This window comes from Lontra canadensis, unplaced genomic scaffold (genome assembly GCF_010015895.1).
Source record: "Lontra canadensis isolate GAN:19392208 unplaced genomic scaffold, GSC_riverotter_1.0 scaffold25, whole genome shotgun sequence".
NCBI lineage: Eukaryota > Metazoa > Chordata > Mammalia > Carnivora > Mustelidae > Lontra > Lontra canadensis.
Window position 1 is genome coordinate 180,260 of NW_022631019.1, and position 15,637 is coordinate 195,896.

Genomic DNA, 15,637 nt, shown 5'->3' on the forward strand with positions numbered 1-15,637 from the left:
AAGGCCCTGGAGCACCTGGGTGGGTACAACCCTAATGCACCTGGAGGGGCTGGGCTTGAGGAGCTGAGAGCCAACTGGAAAGAGACCAGGAGGCCTGTCGCACCAGAGGGAGGGGATGCTGAACATAAGGGAGCAGGTGGGCTGTTCTGGGATCCTCGAGCAGGGAGAAGAGGCTCTCACACTGGGAGGTCAAGGGGAAGGTGGGGTGGGGGCCAGAAGTGTCTGGGAGTTGATGCTTCCAGAGGGAGGGGCTCTCAGGACAATCACTGCTGAGCCTCAGCACCCACGGGTGGCTAGGTGAGGTGGCCCCGCTGAGCAGGAGGGGAAGCCCTGACCTGCTCTCCGCAGCACTGGGCGGGGATCTGGGCTCCAGGCTGGGAAGCTGCAGGCTTGGAGAAGCTTTCCTGCCTTGGTGCACTGCTCCTGAGGAGGCGGTAAGAGAGCAGCTGAACAGGAGAGGGCCCTGAAGCCCCTACCAGGGCATCTCAAGGTTGGGAGCCCAGATGAATTAGGTGCTGCTCCCCAGCAAGGAGCTTGTGAAAGGTGGTTTGGCCCCCGTGGGACAGGAACCGAGCAGATGAGGGGCAGCTGGAGCCGGAGCAAAGCATCACTTAGGAAGGGAGGAGACTGTCTAGTGTGGGTGGCAGAGGTGGGGAGGAAAGGCGGGAAACCCCCCAAGGCCGAAAGAGTAAGAGGTGGTCCACTGGTCATCACATTGGAACAGCCACCCATCCTCCCAGCGCCATCCTTCAGGGGTCTCCTCCTCTAGCTCAGACTACCCCCACCTCCCCGGGAAGGGAGCGCAGCCCCTCCCCTCCCCGCCCCCTCCCGTGAAGGAGGCGATGCGGGGTTGGTGGGGGGGGGGAGCCTGCGGACTCTGGGACTCAGGGGCTGTGGGACTGATGGGTTTATCACGGTTAAGCGCCGGTGAGCGCAGGCGGCTGGCCAGACTGGGGCTCGCCGGGTCCCGGCCGCCCCGCGCCATCGCCCTGCGAGCCCGGGACGCCCGCGTGGATCCCCTGGTTCTCAAGTTTGGCGCCCTCGAACACTGTCGACTCCATCCCAACTTCTACGCGGAGGAGAAGTATGGACACTGCGCCTTTAAGGGAGCCAGGGACGGGGTTCTGGGTGGGCGGGGGCTATGGGTGGGCGGGGCCCTAGGGGCGGGGCCTTCTCGAAGTGGCCCGAGGGCGCGGCCGCCTGGACCCGCCAGGCGCCCAGCGCGGAGCAGACATGACCTCGTGCAGGTGAGCCAGGGCCGCTAGGTGACTGGACTCCGCGACGCCCTGGAGATGGGCTTCGGGCCCGACGGGCACCGACGGGTAGCGCCGAGACCTGCCCCCGGGCCTGACCTCCTGGCACAGACCTCTCTCCAGGGCCAGGGCACGAGGCCAGGGTCCCAGGCCCACGAGGGCGGGCCTCACCCAAGCAGTTGAAAGGGACCCTTTCTAATGGGGGTGGGGGATGGCCTGGGTGAAGGTCAGATGTACCCTGATCCCAGGGAACAGAATTAGCCCTGCAGGTGGGGGGTGGCAGTGGTTGGAGCCTAGCATGGGCAGCCGGTGTCAAGAGAAAGTCAGACCCTCCCACTCTCCCTCCCCTGGACTCCTAGCCTTGCTCCAGGCTCCCTTCTGGCCACTGGATTTGGGTTCTGCCGGCTGCAGGTAAACCTTGCTTCCCTAGCACTCCTCAGGGCAGGAGCTCTGAGGGGTCCTGCAGGGTCTAGTCTCCTCTGCTCTAGTCTTGGTCTCCTGACCGTACCTAATGACAAAGACCAGCCCTCTCTAGATGGTCTCATCTTTCCTCCAGACCCTCTTAAGAGCCAGGTTTAGGGGACAAGCTCCCTGGTAGGGACCTGAGAGCCCAGGCAGCTGCAGGTCAAGCCAGCTTCCTATCTCCATGCAGAGGGAAAGTGGGAAGCGTGAACAGGAACTGGGCCCTGAGCCAGGGCCTGGGAACTGGGCCTTCGTGCCCTTTCTGCTGGATCCCTGCTCTGTGGGTATGTGTGCACACGTGTGTGAGCTCAGACTCAACCATGCATGTGGGTGTCCATGGGGGCTCATACAGGTGTGGGACACATCACTGGGGGCTTGGTGAGGCAGGAGGTCACAGGAGGGGTCATGCTATGACCCTGAGCGACTTCCTAGATAGGCGAGGGGCTGGACAAGGTCTGATTTTCAGGGTACCCAGGGTGTCTCTGGACCTAAGGGGCAAGTTCCTTAGCCCCAGGCAGAGACCCCTGCCTCCCCCCATATCCCACCAGCAGCACCTCGGTGATGAGGGTCCCAGGATCCCTAGGAAGAATGTCGTGAGGAAGCAACTAGGCACAGTGGCCTCCGTCAAGGTCATGGGCCTTCTTAGCTCAGAAATAGTGGAAATCAGTTGGATCTCAGGAACTTGTCTGTGATAATAGCCCAAATTCAGTGAGGAGTGGGTTTTGAGGTCTGGTTGGAATGACCCTCAGACTCCCTTCAGCCTCACTCTTAAATTTTCCCCCAGGCAAGTTCTGGTGCTCAGAGAAGGCCCTTTCATGTGCATGTGACCGTGCTCCAGCCTGGGAAAGCCCCGGGTGGGGCTCTGACCGCTCTTGCCAACCCCTCTCTGCCCCACCCTGTGCTGACCATCTGGACTGTTACTGCTCTGGCCCACATCCCTCTGAGGTCTGGACAGTGAGGTCTGTCCCCCGTGTCCACCCCCACCTCATGTCCCCTTCCTGTGGCCCTGTGGTTGGTGGGTCAATGGGCATGTCCATCAGCACTGCTCACCCAGGGGCCTCCAGCACTGTGGGGCAGGGCCAGATGCAGACGTCTGATACTGATGCCTGGGAGGGGGCTGGGCCCCATGGTGGGGTGGTGGGCATGCAGAGCCCCCTTGGGCTCACCCGCGGTTCCAAGGGTCGGAGAAGAAGGTATATCTCTGCTTAATTTGGTTCTGTATAGACAGGATGGAGCTTGGTTTGGTTTCCTCTTGTACCAGAAGGGTCAGGGCCTGCGGCCTGGGGGCAGGGAGATGGAGAAGGACACTGTCTGTGCTCCGGGGTCCTCAGGCCTGGAACCCTTCCCCCAATGGACTGCGGATTCCCCATCACGACAGTGTCTGCCCTGCAGGAGTGTCCAGCCCCAGTATCACCGGTGTAGGCGGTGACAGGCCATTCCTGTGTCTCCCAGGGTCCCAGGGTTGGGGCAAGGCCACACAGGGAGCTAGGCCAACCAGTGGCCAGTACAGGTTCAGGCTGGTTTGGTTAGGTAGCCTGGGCTGTTCCTGGGCTCCTGAACACGGCCCGGGTTTAGTTGGGCCTTGAAGGGCCCAGGCCTCGAGACCTGCCGGGAACCCAGTATGCCCCCATTCACCCTACCTGCCTTCCTTCCCTGGCACTGCAAGACCATGTCGCCAAAGCTGAGCTGAGTCACGGACCCAGCACAGAGCCGGGAGCTCTCTGGCACAGAGGTGACCCTGGGCCCTGGCACAGAGCGGGTACGGGGATCGGAGATGAGGACCTGTAGCCTCCCTACCTCCTCCCACCCCCTTGGCCAGGGGCAGCAAGCCTCACTGGTCTGCCGGGCACTCAGCTGCACGTCAGGTCTGGCTGGGGGATGTGAGGCCCTGCGTCAGCCCGGGATTCAGGAGGGCGGTGGTGCGAGTGGCGGCAGCCTCACGGGGGCCCCACCCCTGGAGATTTCCACCTGATAGACCCAGGGGCAGTTTGTGGGGAGGAGAGGGGGACAGGAAGTACGACTGAGAGTCCCTGAAAGGACAGCCAGGTGCCTTCACCCTTCTCTGCGGCTCTGGTTCTGGGCCTCCACCCTCTACCGCTGCCCAGTGCTCTGGGCTTTGCCCATCTCGAGCGGGAATCTGAGGCTACTGGGGCTGGGCGGGGAGGGCCCCTGGGTGGACGACGTGCTGCAGCAGAGTAGGGGGCTTGTGGTAGAGGGGGTTGGAAGGGTTTTGGGTTCCACTCCCCCCCGCCCCGCACGGTCTTGTCGTTGGTCCAAGGACAGCATGAAGCCATTGCCCTTTTCCTGGTGGCCCCGCCTACTCTCCTGTGGCTGGCTCTGGAGGTCACCCTGCGGCATCCCCTGTTCTAGGAGGCCTTCCCGGGCAGCCTTACCCGCTGGGCTGTTTGACCAAAAGTTGCCCCCGGGTCCCCCGAGGAGGACGGCACTCTTGTTCTGGGAGGGCTAAGTGACAAACGCCGGGGTTGGGGGCGTCCCTGGGCTTGCAGCATGTGCCCCGTGAGGGCAGGCGGTGGCCAACACCACACCAGGAGGGGTGGAACTGACAGGGTCTGCTGCCAGGGCCCTGAGGGCAGGAAGGAGGCCCTGGGTGACACAGGGGCGCCCCGAGTACCTTGGCCAAGCTGTGATGCCCTGGCAGGGCCAGAGGCACCAGGCACAGACTTCGAGGCGAGGTTCCTAATGGTGGCTGTGTGGGGGTGCTGGATGGCGTCTGTCCCACTCGCCCCCACCCCCCTCCCCAGCCGCAGGGATGTTTCTGCTCATCTTTGTCCCTGGGACCCCATGGCCCCACTCCTTCCCCACAGCCCTCAGAGCCAGCCGGTGGCCATTGCCCATGGCGGGCTATAAGCACCGGCCCACAACAGGCCCCATGGGGGAGGTTGCGTGTCGGCCAGGACTTTGGGAGCCCAGAGGGCACTCAGTTGTTACCCCAGCTCTGCAGCGTGGCCACTTGTGGTGCTCGTTCCAGGTGGTTTCACCTTAACATTGGTGGAGTTGAGGCAGAGAAGCTGCTCCTGTCCAGGGGCCAGCACAGGAGCTTCCTGGTGAGACCCAGCAAGAGCTGCCCCGGGGGCTTCACACTGTCCATCAGGTGGGTGACGGTGGCTGGGAGCGATAGCCACGTGTGTTCGGCTCTGAGGCTCCGCCCTCAACGGGGGGACAGAGGATCAGTCTTCCCCGTCTTCCCAGAAGGATGCTGGGCATTTTCCTGGAAGTGAGGGCACCCGCTCAGGACAAGATACCCAAGAATCTGTGTTTTGTGTGGGGAGGGGAGCCAACAGCTCAGCAAGGGTGGGTGGAAATCTGGCCTTCCAGACCAGGTGGCTTCCGGACCGGAGGGGGTCACTTAAAAGGGCTTGGGAAGGGCTCAGAGAGGTAAGGAGTGAGCAGGACCTCCCTCCCACCCTCTGAGGGGTCAGCTGTTGTGGACGGGGGGGGGGCCTCTATGGCTGTCCTTACGACCCCATCTCCTGGGGATGCTGCCCACCAGGAGTCAGGCCGGAAGCCCTGAAAGGCCCTTGTGTGGGGAGGAGGAACGGGGAGGGGCCGCAGCAGCCGGACCGGTATGGGCCCTAGCCAGGTCGGCATCGGTCGGTGAGGAGAGGCCATCTGGGGAGGGGGCTTCCCGTAGGTCTCTAGATCTTTCCAGTATCTCTGCCACACCTGAGGCAGCAGGTGTGACTGACGTCAGCTCTCACGCTGCAGGGACTGCCGTCCTTCCCTGGGGCTTTCCTGGTGGCTTCCCGGCCGTGAGGCCTGGTCATCAGGAGCCCCCAGGCAGGCCGCCTGGGGTGAGGCAGAGCCCATGGCAGAGGGCTGCTCCGGCGTCGGCCTCCAGGCCAAGGGAGAGCAGGCCTTGGGCTGCGAGCCCAGTCCTGACTTCGCTGGGGAGCAGGTGGGACACCCGCCACCCCGGGAGGGACTCGCACACTGGCTGATGGGGAAGGGCCTGGCCCTGGTTGTTCCTGGTAGGGGAGCAGCAGAGACGGAGACATCAGCACAGGAAAGCTCAGGGACTGTTCTGGAAGCTGCGGGTGGTGATGGGAAGAAGCGATTGGTGGGAGCAGCACCCCTACACACAGCAGTGACTAGTGCATCTGCCCCCCCACGACAGTGACTAGTGCACCTGCCCCCCCACAGCAGTGACTAGTGCACCTGCCTTCCAGGCGCCACAATGAGGTGGCCCACATCAATGTCCAGAACACGGGCGACTACTACGATCTCTACGGAGGGGAGAAGTTCGCCACTCTGGGCGAGCTGGTGCATCACTACACAGGCCAGCGTGGGGGGCTGCTCCGTGAGCGCAGCGGGGCCCCGGTAGAGCTCCGGCAGCCACCGGGCTACCAGCACCCTGTCTCTGAGCGGTGAGCGGCAGCTCCACGTGTGCGAGTGTCCATACGAGTGGGCATGTGAGTGTCCGTGTCTGTAGGGCATGGCCTCCGGGTTTCCTTTGCCCTCCGTGGCCAGGGTCAGGCTTGGGCACAGCTGCGGCCAAGCTGAGGGAGCGTCCTGCAGGCCCCCCTCCCCAGGGTCTCTAGGTCCGGGGCTTCCTCTAGGTTCCTCTAGGTCCGCGGCCCTGGCCACAGGGGTGAAATTGTGCTGCTGGAGCCCTGCAGCCAGTGTGATGCCCGCCCTCCTGCCTGGTGACTCCGACGAGCAGTGCCCTCCAGCCTCAGCCTTTCTGGTGCACTGCTGAGACCTGAAGAAGCCGCATCTGCCAGGGCAGGGTGGTGGAGCTGGTCTGAGGTGGCCCCGTCCCTCCTTGCTGGGGACCAGACTGCCACCTGGTGGCCACCCTCGGCCCTGCCGGGCTCACCTGGCTTGCCTCTGGCCTGCCTGCTCCTGGGTAGGGGGAGAGTCAGAGAGCTGGTCAGGGCTCGCTGAGGCTGGCCTGAGTGAGGGTACGGTCTGGGCCCTTGAGATCTGGGTGGGTCCGTCTGTCTCCCTCTGTGTCTGTGTCTGTGTCTTGGAGGCTTCTGGCTGCATGTGGATCTGTGTCCCCTCACCTAGCCCGGCCACAGCCCCCAGTCTCACCAGGGCTCCCCCCCAACCCCCACCACCCTGGGCCAGGTGGTACCATGGACACCTGTCTGGCAAGGAGGCCGAGCAGCTGCTGATGGAAAAAGGACGTCTAGGCACCTTCCTGGCGCCGGAAAGTCAGAGCAAGCCTGGGGGCTTCGTGCTGTCCGTGCTCACACCGAGGCCTGAGAAGGCTGCCCTCCAGCCGCAGGTCACACACATCATGATCCACTTCCAGGTGGGGTGTGGCAGCAGGGACAGGGGTGTGGCTGGGGGAGGGGGTGGGCAGTGGCCAGGCCCCACACTGCGGTCCCCACAGCCAGATGGGAAGTACGACGTGGGAGGAGGGGAAGAGTTCGACCCCTGGCTGACCTGGCGGAGCGCTACAGGAAGAACCCGATGGTGGAGAAGTCGGGGACGGTGGCGCAGCTCAAGCAGGTACGCCAGGAGGCATGTGACCCTCGGGATCCAAAGTGAACTTTGTCCCTGGGGTGGGGACGGCCCAAGGGACAACAGGACCAGGGAAGAGGGCACTAGGCAGTGCTGGGGCAGGGTGGCCTCAGGGAAACTGTGGGGTCCGCCCCTGGGGTCTGCTGGACCCTGCTAAGTGTGGACGCCGCGCTCTCCCGGCCAGCCCCTCAAAGCAACGAGGATCAACGCCACAAGCATCGAGAGCCGACTGCAAGAGCTCAGCGGGCCCACTGATGCCGGCGGGAAGGCCAAGCAGGGCTTCTGGGAAGAATTTGAGGTGCCCGCCCCCCACGCCATAGACTCCCATCCTTTGGGGCTTGGGCGAGGGCCAGCAGAGGGGTGAGGCTTAGGGGAGGAAGGACGGTCACCAAAGGCTCTGGGGAAGGGTGGGACAACAGGCTGACGCTTCCGTGCTACCTCCCCCAACCAGATGCTGCAGCAGCAGGAATGTCGGCTCCTGTACCCCCGGAAGGAGGGGCAGCGGCTGGAGAACAAGCCCAAGAATCGCTACAAGAACATCCTTCCCTGTGAGGGCCAGGCAGGGGGCCGTGCTAGGGAGCCAGGGCTCTGTCCCGTGTGGGGCCCATCTGGCAAGCAGGGGCCCCAGGGAGGTGGAGGCAGGGGGTTGTGCCCCTCTGCTGGTGTGACTTTTCCTTTTTGCATTCAGGGCCCCTTCCTCCCTCATCTTGCTCACCCCGGGGTCCACAGGCAAAGAGGTGGGTGAGGTCCCCTCTTCCCTCCATCTCCCCTGGAGACCTGAGCAGCAGCTTTCCCTTCCCAGTTGATACCACCCGTGTCACTCTGCGTGATGGGGACGACACTGTGCCTGGAGCCGACTACATCAACGCCAACTACATCAGGGTGGGTGTGCGAGAGGCCAGCTGCGCGCATGGCCTAGCCTGGCTCCGATAGGACATAAGAGCCGTGTCCGGCCACACACCGGTCACTCTCTCCCCCTCTTACGAACCTGGAGCTCCCAATGGCAGGCCCAAGAAGATCCAGGTGCCCATGATCCGTGGACCCAGGCAGGACACTAGACGGTGTTGGGAGAGAGGGGCTGTGTCGGTTTCCAGTGTGTCCTCAGAGTGGGCTGGACTAAATCCTGGTCCCTGGCACCCCCCTAGCCTAGGGCAGGAGGGGCCACGTGTGAGCCAGCTGGTGCTGCTTTGCACGTCATTTGCATAGACGTGCACTGTCCTCTGGCACTTTAAATCCTGGAAACTGTGGGCACACCCACCCTTACGGAGCCATCCGGAGAAGCCAGGTCACGGACCGGGCAAGGTGTACATCGCCGCCCAGGGCTGTCTGCAAAGCACAGTGGCTGCCTTCTGGGCAATGGTGCACCAGGAGAACACGCGGGTCATTGTCATGGCCACGAGGGAGGTGGAGTGAGGCCGGGTAGGAGCTCGGGCTTGACAGCCCCCTCCCCACCATGTGCTCATGTGGACCTGTGCTGGTGGCTGGCCCAGCCTCGCTTCTCCTTCAGCCTTTGGGATGCTGGGGGGGTATGTGGGCATGTGTGTTGTGAGGGAGACTCTGGAAAGCCCCTGTGTGTGCATGTGCAGCACTGGGGCACCAGGCACGGGTGCTGGCGGTCCTGCAGCACAGCTGGTGTAATGCACCCCCCCACAGAACAAATGCTTCCGGTACTGGCCCGAGCTGCAGGGCAGCCAAGAATATGGCCGTGTGCGTATTTTCAACTTGGCAGAGTACCAAGCCCAGGGCTACTGCGTGCGGGAACTGCAGGTGTGGCGGCCAGATCAGGTGAGCCCAGAAGGCCACAAGACATGAGGGGCCAGAGTCACAGTAGTCAGGAAGTCCCCAGGTCTGAGCTGCAGAACCCCCCCTCCCCGCCCCAACGTGGCTCCACCCAATCCCCCTGGCCGACTGCATTCATGTCTCTGAACCCAGTGGGCACAGGCCCTACCAGGGCTCTGCTGGGCAGTGCTCACAGGCAGGTCCCATTCTCAACCCCAAGTCCCCGGTCCCAGTTGCCTGGCCCCAGGGTGGCCTCACGCCCACATGGTCCCTCCCTCCCTGGTCTCTCCCTGAGCCACCTCAGTAGAATCAAGGGGCCGGTGGTACCTGTCTCTGTGGCAGCAACAGATTCCTTCCCGACCCCCACACCCACCCTGTCCCTCATGTCTAACCACCTGGGGGCCCTGTCGGCCCCTCACACTTGGCTCTTCTCAAATAGAGGTCATGGTCTGCTCCTTCACCCACTGCTCCTTCTTCCTTTTCCCAGGGGCCTGAGCCTGGGGCTGTCCTAGAGCCCCCAACCTCAGAATCCCGCATTTCTCTCCCATCCCCTCTGCTCGGCCTTGACCCTGCTGGTCACTCCTGGCAAACCCTGCCTGCCTCCTTCCCGGTCCTGCCCTGTGCCCCTCTCACCCTGGGGCTCACAGCGGCTCCACTCTGGCCCTGCGGCCTGGCCCCACCTGGGAACTGCCCAGACTGGCCCGGGGGAAGCTCACCCGCCCTCCCCGCCCAGGAGGAGCCGCGGCGCACAGTGGAGCACTACCAGTACTTCAGCTGGCCAGACCACGGGGTCCCGGCCGAGCCCTCCGGCGTCCTCGGCTTCCTGGATGAGGTGAACAGGGCCCAGAGCAGCATGCCGGGGGCTGGACCCATGGTGGTGCACTGCAGGTGCGATCGGAGACGGGGTAGGCGGGCAGGGCAGGTGCAACCCGGGGCAGGCCACGGCCTCCTCCCGTAAACTAGCCACAGGCCCCGGGTCGGTCCCCACAGCGCCGGCATCGGACGCACGGGCACCATCATCGTGATTGACATCCTGGTGGACCTCCTCCGCAGGCAGGGTGTGCCGCCCCGGCCCCGCCCCTCGAGCCTAGCCCCACCCCGTGCCCCGGCCCCGCCCCGCCCCTCGCGCCCAGCCCCGGCCCCGCCCTAAGCTTCTGGTCCCGCCCCTCGCACCTGGCCCTTCCCCGTGCCTCGGCCCCGCCCCTCGCGCCGGGCACTGGCCCGTGCCCCGGCCCGCGCTAGCCCCGCCCCGTGCTCCCGGCCCTGAGCGCGCCCTTGCCCAGGTCTGCACTGCGACATCGACGTGCCCAGGACCATCCAGCTGGTGCGGCGGCAGCGCTCGGGGATGGTGCAGACCGGGGCGCAGTACAAGTTCGTGTACCTGGCGCTGCAGAGGCACATCCAGGCCGAGCAGCTGCGCCTGCGCAAGCAGGTGGGGGCGGGGCCCGGCAGGGCCCGGCCGGGCCGACGGCGAAGTGGAGCGGGCGTGGGGGGCTGCGGCGACACCCCCGGGTGACCGACGGCCCCTCGTCCCAGCGCCGGCCGCCGGAGGAGCCCTACTACCTGAACGTGGGCCTCGGGTCGGCGGACCCCGGCCGCAACGCTGCCCCCTGCCCCCGTGTCGTCTCGGGCGCCGGCGGCGTGAGTGGGGTCGTCGCGGAGCGGGCCGGGCCAGGGTCCCGGGGGGAAGAGGGCACGCGGGACGGGATCCCGCGAGGGCGCCGACCGAGCCCTGTCTCCGCCCGCAGGATCCCGGAGGCGACCGGCGGCGAGTACGAGAACCTGCGGAGCCCCGCGCGGTGAGGGTGCCCGCGTGCGCGTGCCCCGGTGGGGGCCGGAGCCGCGCGGGATGGGGGGCCGCCGGGCCGGGGCGCTCCTCGGAAGGACCGTGTTTAGGGCAGCTTCTTCCCGCGTCTCCCCCAGCCCTCAGACCCTCCCGAACGTGGCCTGGACGCCTAGAAATGGGGAGGGGCAGTGGGGAGACCCGAGCGCCTTGCCCTTTCCGGGGCAGCCAGGTGAAGGAGGAGCGGGAGGGCCTCAGGGCTGTGGTGTGTCTCTCGGTGTGGGAGGCCGCCAGTCACCGCCTGCACCGCACGGTGACCACGTGTGACCCCGTGTGTGCCACATGTTTGTCATGAGTGGCCAGTCTGTGCTTGACCTCACTGGGGCCATCATCAGGGTTTGCCTGCCCCTACCCTCGTCCTCAGCACCCACCTCCGCTTCAGAGCTGCCATTGCGCGGGTGCACGTGAGATGCTCCTGTGAGCACGTGTGCGACCTCGTGTGCCCGGGTGAGGCTCACATGCGTGCGTGACTGGTGTGTGACCGCTGTGGCGTCTCTGGCGTGTTGTCTGTGCTCCTCCCATCACGGATGGCCCTGTGTCTTTTTGGTACCCTCAGTAAAATGACCTGGTCTCAGTTCTGTGTCTTTGTTAGGGTCTGGGACCCAGCTTCCCCGGGGGGGTCTCCCTGGGTAGCCTCCCGAGCCCAGCCTAGCCAGAGGCCCAGCTGGTTGGAGCAGGAAGTACTGGGCTTCCCGGTCAGGGGCAAGGAGGCTGCGGACTGGGGAGCCAGAACCAGCCTGGCCTCCCTTCGCCATGCTAACTGGTGGTGCAGGAGTCGGGGGCGGGGGGGCAGCGAGAGTAGAAACCAGCAGGGATGGCAGTGGGGGTTGACAGGGACTCCTGCCCATCCCTCGAGCCCCTGTACTTGGCCCCTGGAGGGTCTGCTGGAGGACCCTGGTGGTCACCACTTCTGCTTCTGTGCATCCTTAGGCCTTGGTTCGCAGGCAGTGGGTCCCAGGGTTCCTTGGCCCTCTTGTCAGGACTCTCGGCAGGTCTGAGAGGTCCAGACTTCTTGGGGTGGGGTGACCAGCTGGGGAGTGTTGGAGGAGGGGTCTGGACCATGCCGAGGCCCTGTCCCTTCCCGCCCAACCCACCCTGCCCCAGGTGCCCATCTTCCGGGGGGGCCTCAGAGTTCTGGGTAGGGAGCAGGACTGCTCCAGCCTATCCACAGCCCACAGGGGACAGGAGTTGGACACCCTAGAACCTGGGGGCTCTCTGCCCTAGGGGCTGCCGGGATTTCAAACCAGTGGGCGTGTCCTCTACATTACAGCTCTCTGAGACAGGGGCAGACCGTGTTTTTCTGGAGGGAGAGGCTCAGTGGCGTGGGGAGGAGGGCACACAGAGTGAGGACCCCTTACCAAATGTGGATACAAAATAATTTATTTAAAAATGTACAGTTCTGGATGGGCCCTGGAGGACTGGGTCCCCCTGGTCAGAGGGCAGGATTAGCTCCCTCACCCAATGGAAGGGGCCAGCCCTGCCTGGGGAAGGGGTCTGGGTAAGGAGCTGTGGGTGAAATGTGAAAACAGAATAGAAATGGTGAGCACCTTCCCTCAGCAAAGGGCCGCAAGTGCCGGTGATTCACAGTGTGTGAGGAGCCGTCATAAAGGCCGGCTGTCTGGGTTGGAGTAGGAAGGTGGTCTCTGGCGCCCAGGGGAGCCTGTGATTCCTGGGAGCTTCGGGGACCCCTTTGTCGGTCCATCCCGATCGAGCCACACGGCAAAGGGAGGCGGTGAGCCAAATGGGTACGGGGTCCTCAGAGACCTTGGGGCCTCTCTGGGGCACTGGCTCCCAACAGCTGCCGCACCTGGGACCACAGCCGAGGGCGGGGGACCCACAGCCGGAGCTGGGGCCAGGGTGGCCGAGCCTAGTTGTCGGCCAGGGGTCCAGGAGAGAAGGCGGCGGTGGCAGCGGTGGCAGGCGGCCGGGGGAGGCAGCGCAAGTTCCCGGTCTTGAGCGCGCACTGTACGGGCCAGAGCACCACACAGAAGAGCACCAGCAGCAGGGCAGTGACCAGTGCCACCCGCCTCCAGTCCCTGCAGCGCACCCAGCAGCGGGCCAGCCGGCCCCGGGGACGGGCAGGGCGCGGGGCGGGCGGGGGCGCAGCAGGTTCCGCGGGCTTGCTCAGGCCCACGTCCACGCACACGAAGCCGGGCGCCGGGCGGCCGGGGGTGGTGGGCGGCGGGTGGCAGCAGAGCTTAGTGCCCTCCAGCCACACGGGCTCCTCCCGCCGCAGGTGTGCCGCCATCCTGGCCTGCAGCTGGCGGCTGGTGCGCAGCGCGGGGGCCCCGGCCGCCGGCATAGCCGTGGGCTGCCGGCAGAAGGGGCAGGGCACAGCCTCGCCGCCGGGCCGGCCTGTGGGCTGGGCGGCCGCCAGCCGTGCCAGGCACTCCAGGCAGAAGACGTGTGTGCAGGAGAGCTCCTTGGGCGTCTTGAAGATGTTGTCATAGCCCGAGAAGCAGATGGAGCACTCCAGCGGGGAGGCCGCCTTCTCTGAGCCAGGGGTGCTGGGGGACCTGGGCACAGGGGCCATGGGGCTGGTCCAACCAAGGGCTGGCACGGCTGTATGCCACACTTGCTGGCCCGATGACATGACTGAGCTGGGGGACAGACGGAGAGCACCGTGAGTGACCGCAGGCCACCCGTTTGCCGCACAGTCTGCTCTCGCTCTGTGTCTCTCTCGCGCAGCACCAGCCACAGAGCTCCCTAGGACACTGCCCACCTGTGGGCACCTCCAGAAAGTCCTCCCTGTACCAGCGTCAGGGTCCTTCTGCTCAAGTTGTAACCCTGCCCTCCCTCACCTCCTCTCATGCCAAGACAGGGGTGAGCGTCCCGGGGCGCGGGGAGGCTCCAGGCCTGGCCAAGGGTCTTAGACTGGAGGCCGCGTGCACAAGGGTGTCGTGCTGACGGCTCAGTGGACACCTCCTGTTGAGCCTGTCCTACCTAGCAGTGCCACCCGGGCATAAGTACAGTGGATGGCATGGCCCACCGTAGTTGCTGCTGACCTCTGGGCTCTGCCAGCTGTGCCAGTCACGGGATACACAGCAGCCACAGTACAAAAACGGCAGCTTGGAGAGTGGGACGACTCAGCCAGGGTCACCTTGCCAAGGGGTCAGCGGGACCTGGAGGAGGGTGGCTCTGGGTTGGACGAAGTGGGTTTGAACACGGATCCCAGCACAGGCACCTGACGTGGTTGATACACACCCAGTTCTCGGGCCACTGTAGGAGGGTGGGGTGCCACGCCTGGCTGGCTGAGGGTCAGGACTCTGTCTGGGGGCCAGGGTGAGCCGGCTGGCTGCAGGAAGTCGAGGAGGGCCTGGACAGGGGTGAGGGCCGGTGTCCCAAGGAGGGTTTGTGTCCCAGCCTCGCCCGAACCTGTAGGGCCAGCTTGTCTGGCTGGTGATGAGGGCTTTCTGCTGGCCCTCAGGACCCAGAATACACCTCAGCCCGAGGAGCCAGAGGTGGAGGAGCCAAGCCATCCTCTGGGATGACCCACCACCCCGCAGGGTCCCACAGGGACACAGCTGCCGTCCTCCTGACGCGCTTTCCGTTTCCAGGGGGCCCTGCCTCTGTCTCCCTGGCAAGGCTCAGGTGACCTGCCTGCTGACCCGGGCCCTGTCCAGCCCTGCCTCTTGGCCTGCCACATGGGTCTTGCCCGGAGGAGGACAGGTAAGGAGGACAGTGGACAGACCCCATGAAGCCCAGAAGGACCCCCCAGAGGTGACCCTGACCCTACCTTGCTGATCAGCCCAGGTGGGCGATGACTTGTGGTGATGTATAGGTCCGGGTGTTGCTGTGTGATGACTCTGACCACCATGAGTCACAGTGACATCACTGTGATGTCACGAGTGCTCCCAGCATTGCAACACGACATGTCACCCCATTTGGGAACAGTGGTGGCCGCAGGCTAGGCAGCAACCTCAACATAGTCAGCGGCGGGGACCACAGGCTAACCCCCTCCAGGCCCGTGTGCCCCACACAACCAGCCCCTTGGCACTGAGGTCTCAGCCCTCCTCAGAGGCAAGCGCCCCCCCCCCCCGCCCCGAGCCTGTACAAGTGAGAGGCGAGTGCCAGCTGAGCTGGCCTTACCTGGTGGCTGGGGGTCGTCAGCAAGGCCCGAGCATGGTCCTCGAGGCTGGGCACCACCAGGCTGTGAGGCTCTGAGCGCTCCTGTCCCGCGGGAGCTTCTTTGGCCCCTCTCCTCCCGGCTGGCCGCCAGCCGCTGTCCTTCCTGGTGGCACTGGTCTGGCAGGTGTGCCCACTGCTCTGTCCCAGGCAAGCGGGGCTCAGGGGGCTGTGTGCACGCTTCCAGAGGCCGAGAACTGTCCGGAGCAGGTGTGAATTCTCTGGGTGCCGGCTTCCGGCAGGTGTATTTATACACTCAGGGTCATACCAGCCAGGGGTGTGGCCTGGGGCCTCTGGGATTGGCTGGCCTGCTGTCCTCGCCCCGGCAGGCTGGGCAGCGGAGCGCGGGAAGTCAGAGGTGAGAGATCCGAGCCTGGGGTGAGGCTGGGGCAGGTCTGGGGGTGCTGGGTGCCAGGGTAAACCCTTCCTCTGGCAGCCCCTGGGATGCTGGAGCAGCCATTCCACAAACAGATCCACTCGCAAACCCTGTTCAAGGTCCTGGTGGCACCGGAGCGCTTACGGGGGCTCCCAGAAGGGCCTGTCCGAGCAGCACCCCCACTTCACCCACACAGCCTGCTTCCGGCCTGTGCCAGCGCAGTGCTCACCGCATGAGGGAGCTCCCCGCTCTGGGTCCCAGGAGGCGGGTGAGAGGTCAGGGCTGGGCACCCCCAAGGGGCGGAGTCGG

At 65.1% G+C, this 15,637-nt stretch overlaps 2 protein-coding genes across 2 annotated transcripts; one reads left to right on the forward strand and one right to left on the reverse strand.

The window, feature by feature from the left end:
- The first annotated feature begins 902 nt into the window (after positions 1–902).
- On the forward strand, positions 903–11,297 carry LOC116871329 (tyrosine-protein phosphatase non-receptor type 11-like). The gene is given in 17 exon segments (XM_032864023.1): positions 903–1,247; positions 4,631–4,827; positions 5,903–6,100; positions 6,807–6,993; positions 7,075–7,114; positions 7,117–7,193; positions 7,390–7,503; positions 7,657–7,753; positions 8,008–8,093; positions 8,487–8,624; positions 8,859–8,990; positions 9,718–9,872; positions 9,975–10,042; positions 10,268–10,416; positions 10,521–10,783; positions 10,996–11,080; positions 11,163–11,297. Coding segments are annotated over 17 exon segments (2,466 nt in total).
- A 1,354-nt stretch (positions 11,298–12,651) lies between these two features.
- Positions 12,652–15,398, reverse strand: RNF223 (ring finger protein 223). Its single transcript, XM_032864041.1, has 2 exons — positions 14,917–15,398; positions 12,652–13,427 (listed from the first exon to the last, which is right to left on the reverse strand). The coding sequence occupies exon 2, from the start codon at positions 13,418–13,420 to the stop codon at positions 12,695–12,697; it is 726 nt and encodes a 241-aa protein (XP_032719932.1). The 5' UTR covers positions 13,421–13,427; positions 14,917–15,398; the 3' UTR covers positions 12,652–12,694.
- Positions 15,399–15,637: the final 239 nt, after the last annotated feature.